The 27384-nt window shown below is 36.9% G+C and overlaps 10 protein-coding genes across 10 annotated transcripts; 3 read left to right on the top strand and 7 right to left on the bottom strand.

Annotated features, from left to right (window-relative positions):
- Positions 1-468: 468 nt before the first annotated feature.
- On the top strand, positions 469-2264 carry RHIMIDRAFT_247703 (Sodium/hydrogen exchanger; the record flags this gene model as incomplete). Its single annotated transcript, XM_023610438.1, has 9 exons — positions 469-753; positions 808-951; positions 1000-1044; positions 1098-1369; positions 1429-1477; positions 1530-1709; positions 1763-2134; positions 2186-2212; positions 2244-2264. 9 exons carry the CDS (start codon positions 469-471, stop codon positions 2262-2264), a joined length of 1395 nt encoding a protein of 464 aa, XP_023462253.1.
- On the bottom strand, positions 2261-4623 carry RHIMIDRAFT_73969 (uncharacterized protein). Its single transcript, XM_023615629.1, has 6 exons — positions 4392-4623; positions 4227-4343; positions 4138-4171; positions 3984-4085; positions 3569-3927; positions 2261-3513 (listed from the first exon to the last, which is right to left on the bottom strand). Exons 1-6 carry the CDS (start codon positions 4582-4584, stop codon positions 2378-2380), a joined length of 1941 nt encoding a protein of 646 aa, XP_023462252.1. The 5' UTR covers positions 4585-4623; the 3' UTR covers positions 2261-2377.
- Positions 4624-6414: 1791 nt separating this feature from the next.
- On the bottom strand, positions 6415-7113 carry RHIMIDRAFT_268857 (uncharacterized protein). The gene is made up of 2 exons (XM_023612088.1): positions 6862-7113; positions 6415-6792 (listed from the first exon to the last, which is right to left on the bottom strand). Exon 2 carries the CDS (start codon positions 6660-6662, stop codon positions 6426-6428), a length of 237 nt encoding a protein of 78 aa, XP_023462251.1. The 5' UTR covers positions 6663-6792; positions 6862-7113; the 3' UTR covers positions 6415-6425.
- Positions 7114-8546: 1433 nt separating this feature from the next.
- On the bottom strand, positions 8547-9687 carry RHIMIDRAFT_73925 (inosine triphosphate pyrophosphatase). Its single transcript, XM_023615628.1, has 7 exons — positions 9648-9687; positions 9514-9600; positions 9397-9461; positions 9274-9347; positions 9081-9225; positions 8944-9020; positions 8547-8894 (listed from the first exon to the last, which is right to left on the bottom strand). The coding sequence occupies exons 1-7, from the start codon at positions 9673-9675 to the stop codon at positions 8798-8800; spliced, it is 573 nt and encodes a 190-aa protein (XP_023462250.1). The 5' UTR covers positions 9676-9687; the 3' UTR covers positions 8547-8797.
- A 1368-nt stretch (positions 9688-11055) lies between these two features.
- Positions 11056-13570, bottom strand: RHIMIDRAFT_295085 (acyl-activating enzyme). Its single transcript, XM_023614148.1, has 4 exons — positions 13369-13570; positions 13166-13315; positions 11843-13118; positions 11056-11793 (listed from the first exon to the last, which is right to left on the bottom strand). The coding sequence occupies exons 1-4, from the start codon at positions 13534-13536 to the stop codon at positions 11396-11398; spliced, it is 1992 nt and encodes a 663-aa protein (XP_023462249.1). The 5' UTR covers positions 13537-13570; the 3' UTR covers positions 11056-11395.
- A 59-nt stretch (positions 13571-13629) lies between these two features.
- Positions 13630-16148, bottom strand: RHIMIDRAFT_268841 (WD40 repeat-like protein). Its single transcript, XM_023612087.1, has 11 exons — positions 15972-16148; positions 15835-15916; positions 15740-15782; positions 15620-15683; positions 15353-15562; positions 15182-15308; positions 14962-15126; positions 14802-14913; positions 14285-14755; positions 14104-14236; positions 13630-14036 (listed from the first exon to the last, which is right to left on the bottom strand). The coding sequence occupies exons 1-11, from the start codon at positions 16114-16116 to the stop codon at positions 13936-13938; spliced, it is 1653 nt and encodes a 550-aa protein (XP_023462248.1). The 5' UTR covers positions 16117-16148; the 3' UTR covers positions 13630-13935.
- A 3583-nt stretch (positions 16149-19731) lies between these two features.
- On the top strand, positions 19732-20278 carry RHIMIDRAFT_268828 (uncharacterized protein). The gene has a single exon (XM_023612086.1). It carries the CDS (start codon positions 19930-19932, stop codon positions 20185-20187), a length of 258 nt encoding a protein of 85 aa, XP_023462247.1. The 5' UTR covers positions 19732-19929; the 3' UTR covers positions 20188-20278.
- A 1007-nt stretch (positions 20279-21285) lies between these two features.
- Positions 21286-22696, bottom strand: RHIMIDRAFT_268827 (uncharacterized protein). Its single transcript, XM_023612085.1, has 2 exons — positions 21659-22696; positions 21286-21606 (listed from the first exon to the last, which is right to left on the bottom strand). The coding sequence occupies exons 1-2, from the start codon at positions 22658-22660 to the stop codon at positions 21367-21369; spliced, it is 1242 nt and encodes a 413-aa protein (XP_023462246.1). The 5' UTR covers positions 22661-22696; the 3' UTR covers positions 21286-21366.
- Positions 22697-22838: 142 nt separating this feature from the next.
- Positions 22839-24656, top strand: RHIMIDRAFT_268826 (uncharacterized protein). The gene is made up of 5 exons (XM_023612084.1): positions 22839-23265; positions 23325-23427; positions 23477-23517; positions 23573-23590; positions 23638-24656. The coding sequence occupies exons 1-5, from the start codon at positions 23259-23261 to the stop codon at positions 24228-24230; spliced, it is 762 nt and encodes a 253-aa protein (XP_023462245.1). The 5' UTR covers positions 22839-23258; the 3' UTR covers positions 24231-24656.
- On the bottom strand, positions 24641-26002 carry RHIMIDRAFT_73845 (uncharacterized protein). Its single transcript, XM_023615627.1, has 6 exons — positions 25956-26002; positions 25826-25910; positions 25627-25773; positions 25508-25577; positions 25282-25454; positions 24641-25229 (listed from the first exon to the last, which is right to left on the bottom strand). The coding sequence occupies exons 2-6, from the start codon at positions 25833-25835 to the stop codon at positions 25051-25053; spliced, it is 579 nt and encodes a 192-aa protein (XP_023462244.1). The 5' UTR covers positions 25836-25910; positions 25956-26002; the 3' UTR covers positions 24641-25050.
- Between the last annotated feature and the right edge of the window lie 1382 nt (positions 26003-27384).

The following is a 27384-nucleotide window of genomic DNA, read 5'->3' as shown; positions in this document are numbered from 1 at the left end:
AGATACCTGCTAGAATGCCGAATCATGGATACAGCCATTGACCAGTGCCACATGTTAGATACTGTAATATAAAAAAAATAGCTCATTTTCATTGTCAACTGTTCTACAAAATGAGAATAATACTCACGTGTACAACAAGTAAGGGACAGATGGTCAGCCATTAGCAAAATTAGCTCGTTCTTAAAGTAAATGACAATATTCATACGATGTCATTTACTCTTTATGATAAGATATGCATGGCCCACTTTGTATCTATCTTGCAACTCCGGTACCAAACGAAAAAGTCAAAAGTCATTATAATCATTTCTCCAAACAAGTATAAATACGAATTTCATTTTCCTCTTTTTCTTTATTGATTGTGCCTTTTTATATAAAAGGATTGAGAAAGTGAGAATAGAAGCAGTGAACAAAAAGACCCTTTCTCATTTAATTTATATCTTGTCCCCCACTCAAATTTTCTGTAAATAAATGGATATTGACACAAACATTTCTGTCACTGCTGCAGCACTTGGAGGATTCATTTTACTTTATGGCGTATGTTCACTTGTCATCAAGGAAAAACTATACATATCTGAAGCATGTGAGATCACAGATTATACAATCTTGTCTTTGACCCCTAAACTTTACATAGTCGTTGCTGTTCTTTATGGTATCATCTGTGGTCCGGTTGGGAACAATTGGATTAATATGGATCAATGGGCATCTAAACAAGACTTTTTACGACAGTTTACAAGAATAGTTATTGCCATCCAAGTATGTATCATGATTTATAAAAGCATTCATGTATTTACTATTTAAAAAAATAAGGTCATGGCAGCAGGAGTCTCACTACCAAAAGCCTATTTACGTAAAGAGGCCAAATCATTATTTATGTTGCTTGTTCCCGTCATGATATTCATGTGGCTCGTCAGTGGACTCTGTGTACAATACTTTTTCCCTTCTCTTAGTTTTGTAAGTTATATACATACACGCAGAAAAAGCGTTAAACCTCTGCTGTAGCTAGAATCGCTCTTGATCGCCTCCTGTTTCGCACCCACAGATCCTGTAGGTTAATAATTATGAAAAGATGACTTGTTTGTTAACAATAGTAAATGCAGGTGCTTGCAAATTCTATCGTTCAAGGGCATTTTGCAGAAACGCACGTTCCACGCAACATTCGTAATCTGATTGTTGCTGAGAGCGGGGCGAACGATGGTCTAGGGTACCCTTTTCTTTTCTTGGCGATCTACCTTTTACAGATACCAAGCAAACCTGAAGCTATTTATAAATGGGCCGGGAGTATCATGGGTTATGACATTGGGCTTTCCATCGTCGTTGGATTTGTCACGGGATACATGGCTAGAAAGCTACTGCGTCTGTCCGAAGAGAGGTGAGATGTGAATCAAACAAGAAAGGGGGAAATGTATATGAACCTGGATTTATATATAGGGAATGGATCGACAAGGAGTCATTTTTGGTCTATACTATTGCGCTTACTGTAACGTCACTTTTGCAATAACTAAAGGGCAAGACGACTCATTATTTCGTAGCTATTTTTGATGGGAAGTGTTGGATTAATCGGAAGCGATGATCTCTTGGCATGCTTCATTGCTGGAAATGCCTTCACTTGGGATGAGTGGTTTAAAGAAGAGACAGATGATGCACGCATAACGGAGGTTGTAGATATGATGTCGAACCTGAGTATATTTGTATTCATTGGCATAACGATGGTAAACGCTTTGTTCATTACGAATGCGCACTGCTGACATACTCTACTTTGTAGCCTTGGAAGCTATTTGTCAAAGTAGGTATTACGAAATTGCTTGGTCTTGCCATCGGTGTGTTATTGTTTAGAAGGCTACCTATTGTTGTTGGATTATACCATTATATACCCGGCATATCGAACTGGAGACAGGCAATCTTTATGGGCTGGTTTGGGCCGATCGGAGTAGGAGCGTTATTCTACTATACAATGGCAATTGAAGAAAATATTAACGATAACGTACGTACGCTGATGGAGCCGATCATATACTTTATGATATTATCATCTGTTGTCATTCATGGTGTCACAATCCCATTGTTTTATCTTGGAACTATAGCATCAAAGACTATAACAAGCACTCTATCGCACACAATCAGTCAGAACAATGGCAAGGTATTTTAGCTAGCATTTATTATATATAATCATTTAACTAAATTATACTAGACTTTAAACGATGTAAATAATAACACTGTAAGAAGCTATGGGACTACCATTCAAATAGACCAATAGCAGTATTAAATAAAAAGCAATACAGCGTACATGCACTTTATAAACATTTAATTGATGACAGTAATAAAAAAGTGAAGTATAAGAAAGGCTGATATGGACTTTATTTTATCAGAGTAACAAATATCACTATAGAGGAGGTGGAGGAAGAGAAGAAGGCGGTGGTGGTAGTAAATCAAACTTTCTGCTGTTGGCGTCTTCTTTTACACCAAATGATTGTAAAGTAGAAGATGAAGACTGCTTACTATAAGACTGATACTTTGCCATTTCTCCATCCATTGTGAGTAAAGGAGAGATAGGAGGAGGACCAAAATCTCGGAAGCTAGATAACATGGCATCATCATGGTAGCGTTGAGGTTGGAAACTGCTTGTTTTCTTATAAGACATTGAATGATGGTGATAATCATCTACTTGATCGCCTATACCAGGAATACCTTCCATGCTACCGTTCATCATTTGGTACTGTGTCTTTTCGGACAAATCAGTTACATCAGGCATAGGATATGGAGATGCGCCAAAGTCACTCATGTCCTCATTGCATGAAGAAGGTGTCATGGAATGGCTGTATTTCCTGCGAGCCAGCTCGGACCTTGTTTGCGTGATGGTTGAGATTTCTCTGCCTTTACGAGCAGGTGAAAGAGGGGGTGGGATGTATTCATCGTTAGGGCTAGCGTAATTATTATTCTTTGGAATGCTCTCGACAGATACTTGAGGCCGTTGTATTTTCTCAGAGTGAAGGTGACTCTGTTTACTGGGAGTAGGTTGAAGTGGAGTGGCCATTATGGATGTATCGTCAACAGTCAGGGGAACCTCGTAATAGTCCAAGTGGTTATACCCCTTTGAGCGGCCCTTTCCTTGACTACCGTAGTTGGCAGCACTTTGGGATACAAGGGTTGTCATGGATGGTGCAGTGGATGAAAATGAGGTGTTGTTGCGATTGTTAAAGTCAGGGGAATTATTGTCAGGAGGAATAGGGAGAGGACCAAAATGAAAACCACTATCGTAATTTGGGCAATTTCCAGACTTGCTTAAAGGGTGAATGCTTCCTTTGGAATAAGACATGCAGTCGCTAGAGGCTTGAGAATTTCCAATGACAAGAGTAGTTGCTTGACCATAGGTGCTACTGATGCCGCTATTGTTATTCAATGGGGTGTGGCCGTCTCCATATGCGTCTTCATCACCAGCAGAGCCATTGGGATTAGTATTATGCTTTGGATGAAAAATCAAGATCATACAGAACCAAGTGATAACAGCACACATATTGACTATATATACATAAAAATTAGAATCTATACGCTAGACATTGTGTGATAGACATACTGTTGCAAATAAAAAAATCTGCTGAAAATTTGTGTGCGTTCAATGTCTTCTTGCCTGTCAATCCATCACAGCTGAGAATAGTAAGCAGTGTTCCGTGACCAAAGAGTACAGTGGATAGCACTTTATTCACCTCTTGAAAATAACGAATTTTTTGGATAATGGATCTACCATTTGTCGTATCACGGGAACTGTTCAAAAGCTTCTTGAATCGAAAATGCGAAACAACACCGAGACAGCCAACAATGAAAAGTTCAATGCCGTACACCATTTCGGGCATAATTTCCTTGTATGTTGGCTCATAAATGTCACGGGAAAAGTTATACTGGAGCACTGGGAAGATGATAAAACTAGTAAAGGTCCTAAAAGGATATAGTTAGTTGTCAAGTATAAAGAGGAAACATGCTTAAAGATATACCAAAAGATATAAAACATGAATTCCTTACTACTCATAAAGCTAGCTTTTGCCACTGAGTTTGCAAGGTAGTTCCAAAAGCACTGTAACAGAACGAGCGTTCCTCTAAGATAAGGGAGATCAATAATTGTTGATTTTATGAATTGATTAAACATACGTTTGTAAGGAGAAGCCAATACATAAGCTGTATTCTATTGATTACTGTTGATATGTATTCAAAAGGAACTTTGCATTGCATGTATGTACCTGTAGGTATGACAAGGTTTTGATCTGCCTTTGTCCACATCAACTCGGGCTTTGTAAAGATGTGGCCCAGAACATTAGCAAAGCCTTCTTCGTATTTAATCTTTACAGATGTTATATCTTTATACAATGTTAGTTACGGTACTATATATAAAAGAAATTAAATACCATAAAATAGCTGAAACGGTATCATGAACAATATTAGCAGGGTGACTATACTTTTTAGCTCTCCTTGTCGGAATCTTTTTGGGTGTAAACAACTGAAGCGATCTGTTGTCCAGACTCTATATGTATACCATATATACAAATACGCGAATGATACCATTCGTTCTAGAAAACAAAGTAAATCAGTACAAGGCATCACATTGATAAATAGTTATCATCTTTACGTAGAAAGCTAAAGTCACTTAAGTGAGTCATTATTATGAATTATAAAGTATTTAGAAAGAAAAAATATATATATAAATTATTTCAAAAGCAAAGAGAGAAAAGAAAAAAGAGAAGAGAGAGAGAGAGAGAGATAAAGCGGCAGACTTTATCGGTTTAAGCTTTAGAAAATAAAGGAGAAGGTTATATGCTCAGGAGTACTCCAGACTTGCTCTAGGACACTTTTTTCAGCGCATGTTTACTTTCTTCTAATGAAGTTAATCATAACAGGGAGAATAAAAGAAACCGAGGAGAAAGAAAGAAAGAGACAAAAAGACATGGTTGATTTATACTCTTGATAAGGAGTTCAATACAGCTTTTCATAATATTTAATTTAATCTCCCCTCTCTTACGCTCCATGATCCCAAATGGCATCAACTTATCCCCCCCCCCTTTTATAGCGTATATATAGCGGAGAATCATGTATCTACTGAAGAAACAGCCAACGCTGATGATAGACATTAAAACTCAACCAACAATCATCGTGAGCCTTATCATCCAATTTACTGCATGCAACATTATTTTTAATAATTGAACAGAGCTCATCAATAACGTTTAGTTCAGGCTAATAAGGAGAGGGAGAGTCAAGTGTACCTATGTCCTCTAATGGTAATCGAATGGTTGATTTTATTCGTGAGTTTGGATTAGTGATTGTAAGATATACCAAACAACCCTGCTATTTTAGGAGCTGAAGTCACATAGCGTGTAACAATCGAAAGCTCAGTTAAAAGCTTATAGTCAATACTTCAAAGGGACCCCATATACTAAGCGCGCCTTGAATTGATTTCATATAATCCGTTGGAAGATTACGTCAAGGCTTTTAGAAGAAATATATACCTTTTAAATCTACTGTAACCATCAGAAAGCTAAAAAAAAAAAAGCTCTACATCCACTACCCACGGTTGAATCAGTAAGCTGTATGGGTGTCATTTCACAATGTCCAGACAATAAGGAATTAGCAATAAACTATTTTACAAACTAGACTGGAGGCTTATGAGAGCTTGAATAAGGTGTGCCATACTACTGCTCATTGAGAGAGCGATCTGATTGGCCGCATTTTTCTTTGTAGTTCATGCATCAATTTGATCCTTGTTCCTGCCTTTGTCAAAAGTTAAACGTTAGCAATTGGCTTCAAAATTCAGAAGAATTTGAGAAATCTCTCAGCTATTTCTTGTTCACCGACTATTTCCAAAAGAGGGAAGTCGAAACTAACAGTTGATAATACATTGTGTGGTGGTACCGAGTAGATGAGGCGCCTGTAAAGCATGCGGATGTGAGTATCAATTAACATCACTCAAACATACATCTATAAAGCTATTTAGAATTAAAGTCAAACATACTTCTTATTAATGTTTTTTTTTTTTGAATTTCTAATCCTTTTACACTATTAAAAGAAGTAAAGTATCAACCACATAACCTTTGTATAAGAAGGAGTCGAGACCAGTGTCAAGGGTCTTGCAAAACCAAGTCAGCTTCTTTTGCTGAATGGAGCTTCATATTCATATTTTAGTTTATATATTTAATCAAGAATACCCTGACGACATTGAAATGCGCCAGGGATTTTTTCAGCAAACATTTTAAGCTCCAAAGGAATGGACGGGCAAGGCACTGTTACAAAAGTACGTTAACGACTCGAAATATATTTTCAAGTCTAGAAAATAACGATATTCTTGTTAACTAGCTATTCAATGTTGGGGTATATAGTGGAGATGATTATATTACCGTGATATCTCATATAGAACTGACAAGGCACTGCTGTGTTCAGCTTTTTTTTTTTTAAAAAAAAAATTGCTTGATAATCTTTCCTTCATCACTTCTTTCCTTGTCTGGACTACTGTTGAAGTTTATTCTACCGGACAGCTCAACAAACAGTGGTATAACCTTCTTATTGTTCACCAAAAACGCAGCACCATCCCACTTCACATTTCTTGTTGAGCTTGCTTGTTTCTCCACTCTATATCGTGTATAAGTTGTAGAATTGGCTAGTGTTAAAATGGCACACACACTTACCATTGTACATCAATCAAATCATTGCTGTGATACAAATAAGCTGTGCAAGATTGGTATGGTTGTAAGAAGTGCTGTGTTGCATTTCAATTGTGGTTGTTACATAGGGATCCTTGGGCTTTCTATCAGATTCAGGCTATATTTATAAAATTTAAATTTAGGGGGTTAGTTTATTTAGTATTAACTGATATATTGAATGACATACAAGTGCGCGCAGATTATTTCTGTGAAATTAAGTTATCGTGCAGTACAAGATCGAAAGGCTCTTTCAAAGGCAAAGCATACAATTTGATAACCCTTCTGATGACTAGTGAGCTTGCTGCACAGTTGGAAATTTTGTTAAGCAACAACTGGCAAGCATTTGAGAGTTGCTTTGCTGATATGTCTGTAACATCAAACAACTTAATCCAGAAACATAAGAATACGCCATGATGGAATAAATGATTTATGAACAAAGAAAGAGATTCCTGAGAGAAAAAGAAATTGATCATCATATGCAAGAATAAATGTTGTCAACCAATTACACCTTAGATATGGCGCGTCATCAACTACTGCAGATTACAGATACCATGGAATCAATGTACGAGGTATTATATTAATATTTAAGATGACCTTGGATTGTGTACAGTAGATCTAGACTACCGGAATATCTGTCGGAAGCACGAATGACATCCCGTAATCAATAATATTTCGTAATAACGTTTATACATCGACAATTCAAGTAAGCATCGCAGGAAGATGAAAGCGGTGGCTGTGAAGTCCTTCAAAAATGGTATTCCAATATCGCGAATATTCTGTATTGCTGTATTCCATAATCGAGAGTCCATTGTACGAAATATATATATTAATTATATGACGTCAAAGGGTGTAATCTTCTTTTATATAAACGTAGAAATACAAGTTATGCAAGATTGGAGTGATAGTAAGAAATGTTGTATTTCTTACAATCACCGATCCAAACTCACAAAGAAAAACAGCCACTTGATTGCCATTAGAGGATATAGGTGCACTTGATTTCCTCTCCTTTATTCAAATAGCTTTTTCAATATTCTTATTGATAATTGAGTTGTTCCCTCCCAATAATTTTGCTTGTCAATTTTGGCTCTCCTCCCTTTTTTCATTATTATTCTCTTTGTTAACAAGCCGTGCTAGCAGTCGAATTTTGGCTTTCAAAGACCGAGCAAAATGCTAAAGCTGTTTTCGCAGGCAAAATAAAAGAAAAAGAGAAGAGAGACCATAATTGACCGTTTATTTTTGAACTAAGGCCACAGTTTGAATGCACAGACACTAGAAACGTATCTATTCAGCCATGTGTCTGGATCCATGGCTCCTATAAACATCAGTCAATTTCAAATAAGGGCAATCAAATCCAACTTGCCCTTTGAAAGGACAAGAAATAGATTATATAAGCTCCAGAAGGAGCCCTCAGAGGGAAAAAAATAAACTCCCTAATAAGTAAGCAATGTTTTTACCAAAAGAAGCCCTCTAGGAGCACATGTAACGGTTCGTGAATACTTGATCCTTAACCTATTTGGCTCAAAAAATGGGCTGATCTGTTAAAACATCGAGGTCATTTTTTGTCGAGTTCTTAAAGGATAGAACCTTTTCTGACATCAAGCGCGGCAACCTTATATGGACACTCTAGGATAGTTGAACTATCCCGTAATACATATGGACAGCTGTTCTTATTTATTATATTAGACAACGTAGTCAAATCAAAGCAATAATTGTGAACAGCATGCTTATTCGAGTGACAATTTTTTGCAGTGATCATTATAAAGCAGAGCGCCTGACAATATAAATATTACCAAAATTCGTGTAAATCTGACATTCCACAGAACTTGGTATATTAAACGCTCTTCAATGAGAACTGTCTACAATAAACCATCTTCTCTCAAACCCTGCTATAACCATTTTATATTCTTTCCTGGAGTTAGCGGTTTCACGAGGATAAATCGACTGTTCATCTCTCCTGTTGAGCAAGACTCATGTAATGCTACTGTTCTCAGTTAAATAGCATCAGTCACCCGATTGATCAATAGATGTTTATTGCCGCCCTCCTTCCTTTAGAGCAGAAAATTCTTGATAGCTACAGGTATTAACAACTTTATATGTTACTCTATGTGTCTATATTCAAACATTTATTGTTTCTTATGTTCAAAGTATTTCTTTAGTTCATCCAAGGCTTTTGAACGATGCGAAATAGAATTCTTAATATCTTTATCCAGCTCAGCATAGCTATTATATATATCAGTAAATAACTTTTTTCATGCTACAGTCTACTTACGTCTGGTCATATCCATCGGGTTGAAAGATAGCATCCCAGCCAAAGGTGCCTGGTCCTCGTGCAGGTACAATCTTGCCCTGAAAAAAAAAAAAAAAAGAAATGAACACACGGTTCAATGCAAGCGTATCGAGACTTACAGTCGTTTTGCCTTCAAAGATAATAGGTTCGTGTCCAGGGCCTTCACAGTATCCAAAAGTACAGAGAGCAACTGCAGATTTGTCTTCAAAGCCTGCAAGCATTTTATTGATACCCTCATGTCCTAAAGAGTTCTGGAACCATTTACTTCATAGAGTGATTAGATGGGTCAAATTTATAGTATGAGCCTCTTACATATAAGGGCCAGGAAGACCGTTCATAGCATTAAAGCATAAAGCAGTGTCTTCTGTGATACAAGGACCCTTTAACTATAAGAGTGTCAAAAGTCTTTTTTTAGCTCAGAATAGTACGACTTACTGTTTCCGCAGCAAGTTTGGACTTTTGCTTTGCAATTTCTTGGGTCTCTCCTTGAAGTTCAGGTACTTTTGAAATATTGATTTAGTACATGTCAACTATACTCAAGGGCGAACTTACAATCTAAATTGTGAGACTCAACGTCAATAACACCATTTAAAATGTATCGAACTTCATTCAGCTTGTTCTTGTTGCCCGTGACAAATACTGAATGAGAATAAGTATTTGATCAGTTTTAACTCTTTGTTAAGTACCAAGTTTAGGTAATTGTTTTGTGGTCATGTTAATTTGAGGGAAGTAAAGTTAAAAAAAAAAGTGTATTTAGTAAGCAATGAATAGTAATGGCCCACCAGTCACAGAGTACCACCAGTGGGTGTGCTGATAGATCTAATAATAGGCTTCCTTTTTGCTAAGCTACATACAGCGTTTTCGCGTAAAGTAAGGACAACACTACATGCTACGGGGCGCTTCTTCTTATAGGCACTACATGTAAGGCTGTCCAGTGAAATTTCATGTGATTGATCTTGGTTCTTTGTTGACATAAATTAAACTAAATATCATCTTTTATCTCTTTTTCCTTGAAAAGATACAAACCAAGATGGGAGCTCTATAAATGCATATTCTACATTGCAATAAGATTCATGGAAGGAATATTTAAGTCAAGGTAAAAAAAACACGTAAATACACTATTAAATCTAATAATAGTTTGCTGTAATAGCTATAATTTATACAAGATAAACCAAAGCATCGCCAAACTTGAAGCAACCTTTAATGATTTGTATGTATATCCTTATTTGAATATTGTAGCTGATTCGTTGGGGGGCTAGACAAAATAGCAGAGCAGAGTTCAGCGTTGGAGAAACATCGTTGGCAGCAATGTCAACTCAGCTGGATTCTGTGAGCTTGGGCAGAGATAATGCAGGCCAATAAAACTACATGACATTTGTCGCTTAGAGATCTACTTCTTGAGACATCGTCATGCTTTGGCTGCAACGATCGTTCCAAGATATCTTTTGATCATCATAAGGGATCGTTCGGAGTTTTGTCGATGCTGAAGACAACAGTTGACACATTACTACGGGTCAATTCAAAAATTTGGTCTTTTCACCCATGCAGCAGGTATAAAAATTTGCTTCTACTAAATATATAAAGTTTTAAAAAGCCAAATGCTTAGACAAAACCATATACTTGCGGAGCCTAAGGCGTGAAGACGAAGGAACAGTGTATAAGCTTTGGCTCAATTTGCAGACTCAAATTGAAAAACGAAGAGAAGACTTATTAAATCTAATAAGCTTCTACTAGGCAGTGAAAGTAAGTTTTATAAAAAAAAAAATGTTATCAAGATACATAGCTAATGATTTTATACTTTACAAAGGCTTGCTGGAAGAAGCTACTGACAAGATAATGGAGCTTTAACAAGAACATAACAGTAAGCTTATACAGCATCTATTCTCCACGTCTCTAGCAGAGAGATTAGATGCTGTAGTCAACCCAAGCATCTTGAAATTAACAGAGGAAAATGACAAAGCTAGAATACATCTTTTGGGTCCATTCTTTACATCAAAATGAACTAAATATGTAAATTTTTTACTGATATTTTAAAATACGAGCTTAGAAAGTACTGAGTATATCGCACGAGAGAGTGAAGTGGCATTCGTTTTTCCTCTTCCACCTTTCCTCTTCCCTTTGGACGGTTTTCTCTTTTATTTGAAGGTAACATAGATCACAGTGAATACAATCGTATAGTTGCCTCGAAATGCGGAAATCATTAAATAAAACCATAGATGCATTTCAAATGAATACAATTATTGGTACTTTTCTTGATGTCATATATATATATACAACAGCTTTGAATATGACTCGACCTCGACCAAATCAAGAGAGACAAAGTCATGATCATCACAAGACCGTAATCTATGAGAAAAGGACAGAATGAATGATATACACTCGATTGTTTTTTATTTTTATGTATTTTATGAATATGCAACATGAAAGAATTTTTTTATTTCTTTCCATGGACGTATTTGATGAGTTGTTCAACAACAGAAGGATCAGCCAATGTAGAAATGTCGCCCAAGGAATCATGTTCACCATTGACAATCTTTCGCAAGATACGACGCATAATTTTACCTGAGCGAGTTTTGGGCAAGTCACTGATCACATAGATACGCTTGGGTGTAGCAAATGGACCGATTACCTTGCGTACTTGTAAGGCCAGTTCCTTTTCAAGGCCCTCGGAATCTTCAATGTTGGGTTTGAGTGTAGCAAAGGCGTGAATGCATTGACCTGTCAAGTCATCATGGCCACCAACAACAGCTGCTTCAGCTACAGAGTGGTGAAGGATTAAGGCTGATTCGATTTCTGCAGTTGAAAGGCGATGACCCGACACGTTGATGACATCTATAAAAATATGAGCATGACTGTGACATTCAATGTAGAAAGAATTTACCATCGACACGACCACGGATCCAAATGAATCCATCCTTATCACGTGTAGCACCATCACCAGTGAAGTAATAGCCCTTGTAAGGGTAAAGGTAGGTATCAAGGTATCTGTTGTGGTTGTTGTAAACACTGCGTGCCATGGATGGCCAAGGCTGAGAAATAGCCAAGACACCTGTCACATCATTTCCTTCGAGTTCTTTGCCTGAGGTAGGGTCCAATATCACAGGCTTAATACCAAAGAATGGGAATGTGGCTGATCCTGGCTTGGTCGCTATTGCGCCAGGTAAGGGCGTGATAATGATTGAACCTGTTTCGGTCTGCCAGTAGGTGTCCACGACCGCACACTGTCGTTTTCCCACTTTGTCATAATACCATTCCCAGGCTTCAGGATTAATAGGCTCGCCTACTGAACCGATCACACGAAGGGATGACAGATCACATTTGTCGACCCATTCATCGCCCAGTCGACGGAGGGCACGGATAGCAGTAGGGGCAGTATAGAATTGTGTCACACGATGTTTTTCAACAGTTTCCCAGAAACGTGAAGGTGTGGGATACGTAGGCGTAGATTCAAATAAAAGGGAAGTAGCACCTACAGACAGAGGGCCGTAGACGAGATAGGTATGTCCTGTGATCCAACCGATGTCAGCCATACAAGCATAGATATCCTCTGGATGATAATCAAAGACATATTTAACAGTAGCAGTAGCACCAAGCAAGTAACCAGCCGTGGTGTGCACAACGCCCTTGGGTGTACCAGTGGATCCTGATGTATACAACAAGAACAATGGGTCCTCAGCATTCACGTTTTCGGGACTGCAATAGGGACGAGCCTTTACGGTTTCTTCATGCCACCAGAGATCACGGCCAGGAGTGAATGGAACTTCAGATCCTGTACGACGTAACATCAAGACGTGTTCAATAGTGGGAGTATTCTTGAGAGCTTCATCTACGATACGTTTTGTAGCAATATTCTTGCCTCCACGTCGTCCTTCGTCAGATGTCAGGATAATACGAGCACCGCAATCATTGATACGATCACGGAGAGATTCTGAAGAGAAACCGGCAAAGACAACAGAGTGAACAGCGCCGATACGAGCACAGGCCAACATGGCAAAGACAGCTTCTGGAACCATGGGCATATAAATAGCTACATTATCGCCCTTACGGACATCGAGTGATTTGAGCACGTTGGCAACACGACAGACCTCTTGTAGTAATTCACGGTAGGTAATCTTTCGTACATTTCCAGGCTCATCTCCTTCGTGTATGATGGCAATCTAATTATAGATAAGCTTCGTGTTCAAGAACAAAAAAACAAACAAACCTTATCTGGTGTAGCCAAAGCGTGACGATCAACACAGTTGAATGAAGCGTTCAGTTCTCCTTCCAAGAACCAAGCAACATCACCCTCCTTTAGACTACCACTTTGAACTGTTTCAAATGGCTTTGACCAATGTAATAATTCTCTGGCAAGCTATATTATATAAGTAAACAAGTGTGACAACATAATTATTTCTCTCTTTTTACATTTCCAAAGAATGCATTCGGATTATTCACACTCTCTTCCCACATTTTCTGATACTCCTCAAAGCTCGAAATAAATGGCTTGGGGAGTTGCTTGTCATTTAATAATCTGGATGGAACTGGATATGTTTTTTCTTCGCTCATACGAGTATTTGCTTCGTTCACAGTCATGTTTTAGTATGTAAAAGAGAAAGAAAGAAAGAAAAAAGAAAAAAAAAAGTTTAAATTTCTTTTTGTATCGAGTACAATCTTTTTTTTTTTTTTTTTCCCTTTACGATCACATGAAGTATGCATATATTTACAGTCTTTCTTCTTACACCTTGTCTCTAGGCAAAACCAATATGAACGTTTTAATTCACTCTACACGTCTTTTATTGAATGCATGTTGCATTGTAAATGATACTTGCTTCATTTTGTCATACTCTGGTCCTAGAGTTCTTTTTTGATTTGATTTTCCCCACACAAAAAATTATTTATTTTCCTGCGCGTGGGAGTAAAAGCAAAAAAAAAATTTATATCCTTTTTTATTATTATTATTATTATCAACTTCTCTAACAAACATAAAATCATTTAAGGTCCTAAAGGCTCATAACTCCAAATACGTGCACGATTATCACCTGAGCCTGTAGCAAACATTGGCTTATGTCCAGGACTGGTAGCAACAGAAATAACTAGAAGAAAATGGTTTGAGGACGCAAGTTTTTTTTGTTTACATGTTTGTATATATGTATTCCTAACCTGAATTCTTATGACCTTGAAGCATGAATTGTGTTTGTCCCGTACGTGGATCCCAAAACTGCACACCACGATCTTTTGAACCAGATACAATCCAATTACCATCAGGTGTTGTTGCAACGGACAATACAAAGTCCTAAAGGGAGCAGATCAGCCAACATCTTATTTTATAGGTATTGTTTACCTTGTGGCCTGTAAACACTTGAATGCAGGCATTTTTACTACGGTCATATCCTCTTTCACCTGTACCAAGTTGCCACATGCGTAGTGTTTTATCTAAACTTCCACTCACTAATGTCTTTCCATCTGGCATAAACGCAACAGAATAAACACTGTCCTTGTGTCCTTCTAGACGTTCGAGTAATTGACCAGTGACCGCATCCCAGACACGGACAACTTTATCTAAACTGCCTGCGGCTACAAGACGGCTATCAGGTGATATAGCTACACTAGTGACGCCCAGATCCTGTTGGTCAACATCATTAATACGCAGTTCATGCAAGCAACGAAGCGTTTGCCAGTCCCAAATACGGGCAGTACGGTCTCCTGATCCAGACACGAGAATGCGTCCGTCGCGGCTGAACTCCAATGAATAAATGTCTTGTTCGTGTCCAGATAAGATGCCACGAATGCGCTTCTTTGTAATATCCCAAATCTAAACTTTATAAGTTTCATGATGGTTCACGTCATAAATAACTTACTCTGATTTGCTTATCTTCAGCACCGGTTGCCAAATATTTTCCATCAGGACTGAAGCTGACAGAGCGAATATATAAATCGCCTTCACGTCCTGCATTTTCATCTTGAAGAACACTAGGAATTGTTTAAGCAACAGACTGGGGGAACATAAAGCATACTTACGCGACACGAGTGGCAGCAAGAGTATCATAAATATAAGTTGCCTGATTACAACCTGCAGCAAGATAACGGCCATCAGAGCTAAACTTGACGCAACAGACAACACTACCATGGTCAAATGTGTGAAGAAGATCAACCTTTAGGTAACGGGTTGCCTTGGGATTAAATCTATAATAACGATGTTACTAGTCATCATTCTGAAAAAAAAAAAAAAGACATTTACAATGCAAACCAATCTTGGCCTTCCACCTTCATGTTGGCAGGCACACTTTCAGGATTGATATCACCTAATGGTTCATTAGGTGTTTGAGGGCCAGCTCCACCTTTCGTAAGACTACCTCCTCTTGGTACTGTTCAATGTAAGTAAATGTATAAAGAATGATTTCTATCTTACATTGTGGTGGTGGAGCACTAGAAGGAAGAGGTGACCCACCGTTCATATAAGGTGTTCCAGCCGAAGGATGGGGAGGTGCTGGAGCAGTATTGGGTGGAATATGCGGACTTGCCGTAGGTGGAGGTCCCACTGGATAGCCAGGATGATGTACTGGGGGCTTTGTATCCATTAATGATGGTGGTGGCTGCTGTGGTTGATATCCACCAGGACCTATATATTATAATTAAAAAATTAAAAAAAGATAGACATTGAATATGTTGATGTTACCTCCATATGATGCACTACCTACGGGTGGTTGAGGTGGTGCTCCACTATGTTGCGAATGCTGGACCTTTTTTTTTATTGCGCTTAGTCACTCTATTTAACTATATTTGTATACGTTCTTACTTGTTCCAACTGTTGACGAAGACGAGCAATCTCTTCTTCATATCTATTTTTCTTGGTGTGAGATTAATGAAAACAGAAAAGAAAACGAATCTTACTGTTTCTTGATCATTTGTTGAGTTCGTTCAAGGTCCATCAAGTTTTGTTGAAACAAATTCATTTCTTGAATCTGACTGTTCACTAAGAAAATAAAGAGAAAGTTAACCTTTTGTTTATAAAAAGTGTATTAATGTACTCTTATGTTCATATTCATCTCTTTGACTTTTGCAAACCATGACTTCTTGAGCAAGCTGATCGTATTCGTTTTTGACAGCATCTAGCAATTCCATTAGACGACTGGGTGTAGGTGGACCCATGGGTCTATGATTATAAACAGACATATTTAATAGAGAAGTCTTTGGAATAAAAAAAGTTACAAAAAAGAAAAAAAAAAGGCAGAAAATTTCAATGACCGACCATTGCACCTGGAAATTAATTCGATCGGAGCTGCAGGCAATGATCAGCCATAGAGTCAATACTTGTGTTTACTCAATTATTCTCTTTTTCAATCGGTCGTCGCCATCATCTTGAGTGTCCTTCTTTTATTATTATGTACATGTTGTTAATTAGGTCTCATCGGCAAACTTGATAGAGATACAATGTATGGTACATCAACTTGCATAATAACAACCGTATGAATAACTGATAATGTCTATAGTCACTTCATGAGTGGCTCGCCCCTTGATCTTGATAGAAGCCTTTTTCGCAAAGCTATGCTAAGGATATTGCTTGGTCCAAAGTCATTGCTTCCCATAAAAAGATTGATTTAAGTCCAATTCAAACACTACCCAGAAGCAAAGCGACATATACTATAAAAGAGAGTGTCAGTCGCATGTTTGTAAAGTACTATCATCTTTGCGGGCCTCGACAAGTTTATAAATTTTTTCGAACGGGAGTATATTGAGAATTTTTCGTAAAGCGCAAATTACGCGCAGGCCGCTGCCTTTTCAGACTCCTCCTCTCTCTAGAAAATGGGAACCCCTCATTAACAAAAAGCCTTGATGCTCGCCCTTATGCATGGCTACCAAACGGATAAACGTTAACAGAGCCAAAGCCCTGGATTAATTTCCAAATACTGTCGATCGCTTCCCCTTGGATTCTATCATGTCCAAAATCAGATCATTATCGTTGTATACACTGACGATTAGTTCTGCCTGGCTTCTTTTAACCGGAAGAATATGGTTTCCTTCTCAGACCTTGCCTATCACATGTCCGTCAAGCACTGCTCTGGAGGAAGTACGACATACGCAAAATCTCTCTCTGTGATTTAAATAGAATACATAAACACAAAGCCTATGCTCTTTTTTAGACAAAAATGAAGAAAAAATCACATAAGCAAAGAACGTACATGCTACAAAACGGTATCATAGAGTTAAGTTTTATTGTCTTATCAGATACATCAGCATAGCGAGAAACAGTATGAGCAAATAAAGACACATTAGGCTAAATTGTTTACAAGGATACAAAGTATCACAAGAGTCTACAAAGGAAAAAGCCCCCTCTTTCTTTTTTGCAAAACATAAATGTATCAATAAAATAGAGGAATTCTTTTCCTAGCATTGACAATGACCTGATCACCATAGAAACAGTAAATATGACTAAATTAAAACCCACATTGAACTCTAAAATAAGTATTTCGTGTTTAAGAAATTTTCGAAAGGGAAGTAAAGTTAACTCTGTTATGACTGATATATCATGCGTGTATTAATGTTACTTTACTTTGAATTAGAAATCATGTGATAAGTACATCTTTCGAAAAATCAACATGTAATAACATCTCAAAATTGGTCGTCGACATATCAGCACTTCTTCCTATTCCGTTAGACAGATCACAAATATATAGTTTAGGGCAAGGTCATTCGGATAGTTGATAAATTAACCTTATTTTTCTCTCTTCTTTTTTTGTATAGTGCTACGCGCACTTCTTCTTCTAGACAATAGATGTAAGACAGTGGAATATCCTTTGATGTATGATACGAATTTATTATAATTGCACTTAAGTGTGGTTTATCTAGTGTTATAAGTTAGACATAATAAACCATAAATTATATAATAAAGCTTGAACAGCGTCACTCATGTGGGCAAGGTTTACTTTAGATCTGATGAAGAATTACATCATAAGGAATAGATATTGACTTAGAAATGATGAATGAACTTTATAGTCTTTGCAGTAAAACATTTATAATCCAATGTTGACGGTAAAGCTGTATTGAGATATGTAGAGAACCAATGAATACAATAAATAAGAACAACTGATTTAATAAGAATGTGGTCGTATAAATAGCTGTTGTACGTTCTTGTAACCTGTTGAGAAGAGGATTCCTAGGGCTTTCAATAAGATCAAGACTGATGAACACAAGAATACATTAATTAGAGAATAAAAAAGGAGGATATTGCTACAATCTACTTCTAAATGCCTTGTTGTTACCTCGATAAATCCAGAGTCTGTGTTCAAATATATCAAAGCCTATTGGGTTTCCATAAGTACGAGTTCCCGTTCAAATTGTCTTGGCAGAGGGGGTTGTAACTCTAAAGGAATCTAAGGTTTCTTGCGCATGATTATACAAGACAACATTATTCAAAGCAGAAGCCTTCATAATATCTTCGTATTCATTCGCTTCCTCCAACATACTAACTACATCTTCAGCAGTAAGGTCGATAACTCCCATGGGCCCAATTCTATTATTTTGGTGTACACTACGCGTACGAGGAAATCCACGAAAGGGTTAATGTTACAAGCACCGCCTGTGATGTTGTCAACGAAACGTTTCAATGTGTAACATCACGTTAAGCTTGTTCAGGAACAAACATCTTTCCATGTTCCTTAATATAGGATAAGAAGCTATCTTTTAAGAAAAAAGAGATAAAATGTCGCTATTGCTGTATTTTAATGTTTTAATGTTGTCAGTTTGATCAACAAAGAACCAAGGTCAATCACGTGTAATTATGGTATGTACGTATTTTACATCAAAGGATACCCCACAGGACAGCCTTAGGTTAGGTAGGCACTTTGGTAGTGTGAGTTTGTACAGTGGCGCCACATGTATAGGAGAATAAGCGCCCGTAGCATTAGCCTTCTCGTGGATTTCCTTGTGCGCATAGTGTTCATCTACTGCAGAGAAATGTGAAGTTTAAAATTGAACAGCTAAATTCTGAATTTGAAAATGCCGCCCGCGCGGAGTTTTTAGAGCGCTGTTGGCGAATGCCTCGATGGATTGCGCTCTTTTTTGAAATATATCACGCCTACCTATAGTACAACGTACGTTAAGACTGGGTAAACACTTGGTGCACTCAAACATACACTCAAAGATAGACTAATGCTACGAGCGCTTTCTTGGGGCGCTATCTATATTGTCACTATACAACTTTACAATACTAAAGTCTCTATCTAGCCTAAGGCTGTCCAGTTCACTCTTTCTGATATAAAATACGAATTTATCCTAATTACACGCGACTGATCTTGGTTCTCTATTGATAGACTAGCAACATAAAACTAGAATAAAGAAATAACAACATTTTCTTTTTTATCTCCTTCTTCTTCTTGAAAAGAGACAATTCAGATGGTAACTTCATAAACTCATGTTTAGCTTAACGCTACACATTGAAAAGCTTTGTTGGGCAACATCACAGGCAGTGGGTAGAGGTAGCGCCCATAGTATTAATCTATTTTTGAGTGCATTTTTGAGTGCACTAAGTGTTTACCTAATATTTACGGTATTGATGATCTTTATTAGGGCTTCTCTGTTAAATTGAGGTAATAATATTTTGAAGAAGAAATCAGAGACAGCAACAGAGCAGGATTTCGTAGGGGAAGTATGGACCCCTATTCTCGCTAGCATATTCAGCTACAAATCTCTCTTCTAAAAGTGGTAAGGTTACATATCGATGTTGTAGTATATAAAGTTGCTAATGTATAAACAGGAGAGATTCAATATCGAGTCGTCGAGTTTAGCAAAAAAAAAAAAAAAAAAAAAAGAGCACTACCAGACGAAAGCGTTGTGGGTGATCGTATTGGTTTGTGTGTGCCAACTAGAGTCGATGACAGTTATCATAATGTATTTAATTGTGAATTTGCAAATGACAAGCTTGGGCCCAGAAAACTCACTATAGATCATTTAAAAGTTTTACGAGAATCTAAAGGTATATTGGGTGACATGATCATCCAAGAGTTCATGCAAGCAAAAGATGCAAGACGGTTAATTATTCCTAGTTTCGAAGCGAACAGTTTGGAAGGAGAAACCAAGCTAACGAAACCCGTCGCGTCCGGTCTTTATACCGTACGGCACTTTGTGTCTGTTGATATACCCTATCTTGTTCACGATTTATCAGTTTTAAGAGTAAAGCCCATCCCCCGTTTGAAATTCATGAAGGTAAATAATATATATATTTCTTCTACTTCACCATTACATTAAAAAACATTAGTATCATTCAATCAAAGATGATCATTTATTACATGGTGCTATCAAAAGAGAGAGAAAATTGAAAAAAAAAAAGAAGAGTTCATCTTATCGGCGATCACCGTCAAATGACAATGACATTGCTGAAACGGAAACAAATTGGACAAGAAGAACCTGGTTTCCTAGCTTAAAAATAGGCTCTTCCATAAACATACCCTTTGATTTATGTAGCATTATCACTATTACTCCTCATCCTTAGTTTAGTGACTTAAAGGTTTTTATTTAATGAAAAAGGATGCTATACTCTCATCCCTCTTGGTCATCATAAAAATTACCTTGTCCATCTTCATAATAACACACATTTGACATTGTAATTTGAATCAAAGGAAAGTGGGCTCAAATAAAAGGCAAAAGAAACTTCGTTAATGAAAATCAAGGCGACAATACAGCTAACCGAAAACGACAATATGATCTTTCTCAAAGTCCAAAAATTTATACCCTAGTATCTTTTTTCTTTCGGTCATCTTTTGTGGATGACATGTGGTTTGCTTTCGTGGTACGCGTTTTGGATGTGGATTGCTAATTACCCCCTCGTGATCACGTCCGGGCAACCACCATTTCTATAAATATGGGCAAAATGCTAGCAGTTTGATATGTTTAGTGTTGTTTTCTAAATATATACTGTTGTTCATTGTAAAAATATAATAAAAGCTTTATTTGTAATCATTTTGATACAGCTGATACCAGAATAATACGGTAGTATAATCATTTAGTGCTAAATGATAAGGGTTTACTTCTTCTTCCCAATCTATAGTATCACGCCTTCCCCCTTCATCAAGAACTCCTCCCTGCCCACCCTCATCAAAAAATACGTAGTCATTTAATGCCGCCCTTTGAGATATAAATACCCCACCTTTTATGAAAATGAAATCCACCCTTTGAAGATACATAATGCTACCATTTCAAAAAGCTCGCCTTAATACGCTTTGCAATTGTCTCCTAATAATTTTTATTAACTGATGCCTCGAAATGTCGTTCCTAATTCAACCGAAAATACAATAGTATTTACTTTGTCACTTGATACATCTATAATGGATACTTTTTCTCTCTCTCTTTTTTTTTACAAGTGATTATTAATAAATGATCAGCCAAGTTTATTTATTGTTTATTTATGCATGCATGTACAAACAAGAATTAAAGAGTAAAACTTGCTCTTTGGTTGTTAAGCTGATGCTTTGTAGATTTATGAATGAATTGAAATAACTGATCCAAGTCTTTTTCCTTGTCTTCTTTTTGTTTACGAAGCATGTCAAAAAGACTTGTTCTAACTTGAAATCTTTGCTTTGAATATGCCGGACGATGAAGTGACTTGACCAGCAAGTCTGTTGTACGTGTAAGATCATTTACAAGTCTTTCTTCATAAGAGACAGCATCCTAATTTATTATATTAGTATACATACAATTATAAACCTTGGTATTATTTTACCTGATTGGTATATCTATGCTTATGCATACGATGAATGATGTGATGGATATCAAAAAACTTTTGCTGTTGTGACGTTAATTGAACTCGCTGATTATCAAATGACCTTGACGCAGATAGTTCAATTTGCTGTATTAAATGTTGCAGCATGTCTTTTTGTTTTAAGCTAGCACGTTGATTATCCATTCTTCTACCTTGTAATCGTTCTATTGACTTAAATAGCGTCTCTTCTGCAAGTCTCTTTACTTGTTTATTCGTCAAATGAGCTCTCTGATTGTTTAATCGTGGTGCAACACAGGATAATTGTTGAATGGCGTTTAATAAGTCATCCAGGTCATCTTTATTTGATTCAATCAATGTCGAATCATGAACCATATTATAAGCAGGAGGCTGCTCAGTATCTTCATATGCAGGAGGTGCCTTCTTCTCTTCTTGAGAGATCAGTCGACAGACAATGTCCATCAGACGATCCATTTCTTGCCAAATAACTAGCATTTCCTGAGTTGCAGCACCATAATTGAGTCCCTCCTTTTTCTTGCTTTGAAGGATAGTCACTTGCTGCTGGAGCTGCAGTAAAGAGGTATCTTGACCATCGGATGAGGTCTCTTCTTGGTTTGAAATATCGTTTAATTCTAACAGTCTATAAATATCATTCAAGAAGGCTGCCAATGTACAGCAGAGGGTATAATCCTGAGTGGAATTCAGTGCATGGCTTTCTAATGCCTTGTGTATATCACACATATTTGCTGGTGATGAATGACTACGAGTCATCTGAAAAGTAGATAGGAGGCTAGTACTTTGAGAGATAGAATCTAACAGTGACATGGATGAACGATGTCTTTGAGGCGAATATGTATCGACCATTTGCTTTAATAATGCATCAAGAACTTGAAGACATATGTGTTTTACGGACTGAAGAGAATCAATCATTTCAGCGGAAAGACAATTGATAATCGGATACTCTACAGGCTCATGACAGAGACTAGACAAGACTGGATCATTCATGATAGAGTCTTCTTGTTGCTGTTGTTGTTGTTGTTGCTGTTGCTGTTGTGGCTGTGATAATATATGTTAGCTTAACTCCCTTTTTTTTTTTTCCTTCTCCTTGAACATACCACTTTGTTCACTTTTTGCCTTTTTTTAATTAAAGTGGCCATACGTTTTATAAAGAAAGAAAAGAAAAAGAAAAAGAAAGGGGAGAAATAGCTCCTTTATTTTTCCCTTTTTATTATTACACTTTTTCATCTCCTCATGAATTTTATATTTTTCTTTTTCTTTTTTTCATTTCTTCATGAGTCCTGCTTTGATCTTGATTATCTTTTTGCTTCTTATTGAACCATCCCTTCTTATTAAAGAAAGTAAGAATAGTTGAGCTTGTATACTTAATAATCACATAGAAGCAGTAGTATTCTCTACAAAAGAACAAATCATGTTTAATCATGGTTTAGGCATGCAATAAAACCTGTTTTATGCTTTGTGTAACTAATACAAACTAGAGCTATTCAAGGCTTTACAAAATAACGAAAATGACTGTTATAAGAAAGCGACACTTCAGTTGACCAAAGGATGTCAATCATTAGAAGGAGATAACCCAGTTGACAATATGAAGTGTAATTTCGCTAATTGATAAATAATATTTTTTTTAATAAAGTAAATTATTTATCAATAGATGCAATCATGCTTACTTTATGTGAACTTTTGTCGGCCAAGATCAACGCACCAAGTGAGTGCAATATACTAAACACTCATCAACAAGTTGTTCAATGCACTCAGTAAGCAAATAATAATAAAGTATATCTTTCTTATTATTCAACGTCATAGACAACTCTCTCTGTCACCTCAGACATGGACAACTTATAGTGGTAAAGTTACACAGTGATATATAGATGCGTTCATTTTAAATTTTTGTAAGAATAGGCTACTTTCGTGACATTGGTATAAAAACAATTTAACCATGTATATATGCTCATATCTGAATCTAGTCTTGATATGCTTTGCCATCAAATATCCAATGGAGAAAGAGATTCTTGAAAAACTTCATGAAAACATCACTCTAAATCAAGTCAAAAACTTCAACATCCTTTCAAGTCAACAAAGGTACCTTATTCAGTGGCGTGAGGAAGAGTTCAAGAGACTAGACAAGTTAAAGGAGTCACAGTTGGACATCTTTGAGCATGTGGAGAAAACGAATATGTATTATCAGAGAATGGCTCATCAGGTTGAGCTACTGTTTGAAACACTCGTACTCTTGCAAAACCAGACAGAGTTATCCATCTTGCAGTATAATGATATGGTCAGTCGTCACGTTGAACAAGTACAGATGTTTCTGCAGGATTCGTTCTTGTATCAAGCGATGAAAATAGATGAAACACTTGACTCATTGCTCACCAAATCGAATACATTAAATCAACATGTGGAACGTACTCTGCTTTTACAAGAGCAAACAGTCGAGAGCTGGAACTTGCTTACCAAAGTAAAAGTGTGTATATACGTCATATGTATGGAGCTTATTTTAAACTATAGAATCTCGAAAGAGAACTTACAGATGTATGGAACCAATCGGTATATCGCATGAGTACAGGCTTTCATCTGATCATGAATCAATCACTTTCAGAGGCAAAGTTATTACAACATGATCTCATTTTAATCCATCGTCAAGTTAAGGACACAATGGAACCGTTCCATCAACTCAGCAACCTCATCTCTGCTGTTTACTTTCAGGGAGTACATACTGTGAAACGACTGATCGTCCTTGTAGTTTCATGTGCTTTACTTTGTTTACGTATTCAAGCTCTCCTTAAGCAAATGAATGTTCATCGTAACCAGCTATTTACATTTGTTCTATTAATAGGTAATTGATGATAGAACCTCCTTGCATGAAATGGGTTGTGTATCATTACCCGGCCCCCTCTTTCCTCACAGCTGACTTTTAGTTGCTTCTATTATATGTCAACAAGCTCATTTGAATACGATTTTTTCTGCCGTACTTTTAGCAACCACAGTAAAAAAGAAAAAAAAAAAAAACCAAAGTGTATTACCAGCGTGCATTTATCTTTCTTATCATAGAGCATTGCTCTGGAAGGCATCATTTTGTATCATAGACATAGGAAGATATCTACTGAGGCCCTTGACAGGCCCGAGGTCAAACTATTGAATTATACACGATCTAAAACAGACGCTGAGATACGTTTACAAAAGGTACCAAGCCTAGACGAGCTTACGCCACCGCCTCCTTATCAAGCAAAGGATACATACTATTACCATCGCTATTACTATCATCCTACATAACTCATCCTAAGCGAAGGACTTTGTTCTCATGCTTAAGAAACATGCTATTAAAAATCATTGCTTTATTTACGTATATGAAATCATCTCTCTGTTAAACGTGAGGAGCTTTATTCAACCAACTTTCGACCTCTGATTTCCCATTCCAATCCATCGCATATTTCCTTGTACAGCTGTTTCTTTCGGAACACCATCCAATAGATCACAAAGTAATTTATCATCACCTTTTCCTTTTTTAGTGTTTTGGGTATACTTTTTTCGACGACATTAGCAGTTTTTATAATAGTGTCTATGAAGGCAAGTAAGTACGATATGGTAGACCAAAGTAAGCTTTTTTTTACTCAAAATTAATTGGGGGTTAAAGAAGCGACGAGGACTTTTGTATAGTTTGCTTGTCTGTATTTCTAACCTTCTTGCCGAAAGATAAAAGATGTCTTTGAAATTTCGAGATATTGCTCTGATCGTGTTGAGGTCGGTGTGAATCAACATATTGTTCATTTTTATTTTGATATTTCTATAGCTATAAGCACCTCCATTGTATTATTTGTATATACTATCGTCAATTACCTAGCTTGGCTGTTGAGCAAAGTCTTTTCAATGTTACCTACATAGTCGACCGTAACCGTAGAGACGAGGTCTATTCTATTTAATAAATGGGGAGGTTTTTGTATAAATATAGAGCAAACCTGAATAGGCGGCATTTGCCAAGTCAAGATGGACATTAAGATTTCGAGTGTTAAAAAGATAACCCAGCCAAGGGAATTCATCCATATCGTTCTCAAGGTTTGAAAGGCATTTTTCTTCATTGACAGTAATCCCATAGTCTGTTAACCCTTTTGAACCGTCGTTATCTTGTATTTTTATCTTCCATTCGTTCTATTTTACCTGTTACCATTGTTTGATAAAACTGCTGAGCATGTTCTTTACTAGGAGTAATATAAATAAAGTCATCCACAAAACGAAATAAAAGCTATTAAAAAGGTTAGATAGATAAAGTAAAGTCATTAGGCCTTACATCATCTCTGTTCTTTTTGAAAAATCCTAATTTATGTTTCTCAAATTCACCCAAGAAAAAGCTATAAATATGTGTCAAGGGTCATTGTTAAAGATATAAAAGATTATATAGCCTTTTTACTTGCAAAGAGCATTGGATAGACAAGAGCCTTGCGATATACCTCTCTGCCGTCGATAATATTTACCGCCAATCTATAATAAAATGTCAGCATGTTTCTTTAGCTATCGCAATAACCCAACCTTTAGCACGTCGTTCTTAATGCTCTCTTTTACCAATCTCAGTATTTCTGATCCTCGCTTTGTATAGCCTTGATTCTATTCTAGAGCGTCAGTGAACTGAAAGCTCGTGAACATGCAATTACCATATCAACAATAATGGAGTTCTTTTTTCTGCTACTGCTACGTATTTCTCTTGAACAAAAGTCTATTGTCTTGATTTTATCTTTACAAGAAAGGTAAGCCAATTATATTTTAGGCGTCATCATCTATTTTTGTACCTGGTGTCCCAACTACTCTCCTCATGGTCGTTAATGAAAATCCACGCCATACCTCCAGGTATTTGTGAATATATTCTTTCTAAATCAGTCTATGAGTAAGTACGCTCCTATAGACCAGAGAGAAATTTACAGAATCTAAAATATTTTCTAGTATTTTCACCAGTAAGTCTTGATCCAGTGTATCATAACAGTTTGCAATATCAATTTTGACAAAATATAACCTATGGCTTATGTCAGCTTGTTTATCAAATGCGAAGGTGACCTACTTTTCTTGAACCAGCCCACGTTGCATCTTTTCTCGCATCTTTTGCTTGTACTCTCTCAATCTCTCAAAAAGTTGGGCTGTGGTGACAGCGCTTCCTGATAGACCTGGTTGTTGCTAATACAAAAAGTAAGTTATATGACAAAAGAAAAAAAGACCGTACCTGTTCAAACTTGAATATGGGTAATGCTGGGCTTAATTTCTTATTGATAGAGCCCTGTTCAGGCCTGTTGTTTTGTGTCTAAAGGTCAGAGTGAGTTTGGAAGAAAGTGTACAATCATTTGATGGAGTGTTTACAAAAGTGATTGTTCTTTTCATATTAGCAATCAGTCTAAATCCATTTTTCTTGGGGACCAGCTTCGTTCTACTTATACCCAGTTTCATAGTATGGAGAGTATGTGCGTCAACAGGCTTGTAAAACTCTTGATTTACAACCTTTTTCAGAAATCGATCACTGATCTTGCACCAGATATCCTTTCTAAAGTAAAAGAGCTTGACTTGTTCACCAGAAAAGGGAGTGACATACATTAATTGTCGAATCACGACAGCAATGTAGCCATGAAACACCCAGCGAAGAGCTTGAGTGAGCAGGTTATGTCCCTTTTGAGACGCAGACAGGGGCATTTTTTCGGTTGATTTAGTATATAACCACTTACAATCTTTTGTCTACG

The sequence above is a fragment of the Rhizopus microsporus genome, assembly GCF_002708625.1.
Source record: "Rhizopus microsporus ATCC 52813 unplaced genomic scaffold scaffold_23, whole genome shotgun sequence".
In the NCBI taxonomy this organism is placed as follows: Eukaryota; Fungi; Mucoromycota; class Mucoromycetes; order Mucorales; family Rhizopodaceae; genus Rhizopus; species Rhizopus microsporus.
This window is presented reverse-complemented; position numbering and strand designations above follow the sequence as displayed.

Bases quoted from the DNA above. Each gene is read 5' to 3' on its own strand.
- RHIMIDRAFT_268828 (XM_023612086.1), top strand. From the start codon at position 19,930: ATGATCATCCAAGAGTTCATGCAAGCAAAAGATGCAAGACGGTTAATT.
- RHIMIDRAFT_73925 (XM_023615628.1), bottom strand. From the start codon at position 9,675: ATGACCACAAAACAATTACCTAAACTTG. The intron at 9,462-9,513 runs GTAAGTTCGCCC...ATATTTCAAAAG, and splicing joins TGAGTCTCACAATTTAGATT to TACCTGAACTTCAAGGAGAG. The intron at 9,226-9,273 runs GTAAGAGGCTCA...CACTCTATGAAG, and splicing joins GGTCTTCCTGGCCCTTATAT to TAAATGGTTCCAGAACTCTT.
- RHIMIDRAFT_268826 (XM_023612084.1), top strand. The intron at 23,428-23,476 runs GTAAGCAAATAA...TCAACGTCATAG, and splicing joins CAAGTTGTTCAATGCACTCA to ACAACTCTCTCTGTCACCTC.
- RHIMIDRAFT_73845 (XM_023615627.1), bottom strand. The intron at 25,455-25,507 runs GTAATTGACGAT...TTATAGCTATAG, and splicing joins TTGCTCAACAGCCAAGCTAG to AAATATCAAAATAAAAATGA. The intron at 25,230-25,281 runs GTAAAAAAAAGC...TTGCCTTCATAG, and splicing joins TAACCCCCAATTAATTTTGA to ACACTATTATAAAAACTGCT.
- RHIMIDRAFT_268827 (XM_023612085.1), bottom strand. From the start codon at position 22,660: ATGAATGATCCAGTCTTGTCTAGTCTCTGTCATGAGCCTGTAGAGTAT. The intron at 21,607-21,658 runs GTAAAATAATAC...ATAATAAATTAG, and splicing joins AGCATAGATATACCAATCAG to GATGCTGTCTCTTATGAAGA.
- RHIMIDRAFT_73969 (XM_023615629.1), bottom strand. From the start codon at position 4,584: ATGCCTTGTACTGATTTACTTTGTTTTCTAGAACGAATGGTATCATTC. The intron at 4,344-4,391 runs GTATTTAATTTC...CATTGTATAAAG, and splicing joins ACCGTTTCAGCTATTTTATG to ATATAACATCTGTAAAGATT. The intron at 3,928-3,983 runs GTATATCTTTAA...ATATCCTTTTAG, and splicing joins TTCATGTTTTATATCTTTTG to GACCTTTACTAGTTTTATCA.
- RHIMIDRAFT_268841 (XM_023612087.1), bottom strand. From the start codon at position 16,116: ATGTCTGTTTATAATCATAGACCCATGGGTCCACCTACACCCAGTCGT. The intron at 15,127-15,181 runs GTAAATGTCTTT...TCGTTATTATAG, and splicing joins GGCCAAGATTGGTTTGCATT to ATTTAATCCCAAGGCAACCC. The intron at 14,756-14,801 runs GTAAGTTATTTA...TATAAAGTTTAG, and splicing joins CTGAAGATAAGCAAATCAGA to ATTTGGGATATTACAAAGAA.
- RHIMIDRAFT_295085 (XM_023614148.1), bottom strand. From the start codon at position 13,536: ATGACTGTGAACGAAGCAAATACTCGTATGAGCGAAGAAAAAACATAT. The intron at 13,316-13,368 runs GTAAAAAGAGAG...TATATAATATAG, and splicing joins CGAATGCATTCTTTGGAAAT to CTTGCCAGAGAATTATTACA. The intron at 13,119-13,165 runs GTTTGTTTGTTT...ATCTATAATTAG, and splicing joins CTTTGGCTACACCAGATAAG to ATTGCCATCATACACGAAGG.
- RHIMIDRAFT_268857 (XM_023612088.1), bottom strand. From the start codon at position 6,662: ATGGTAAGTGTGTGTGCCATTTTAACACTAGCCAATTCTACAACTTAT.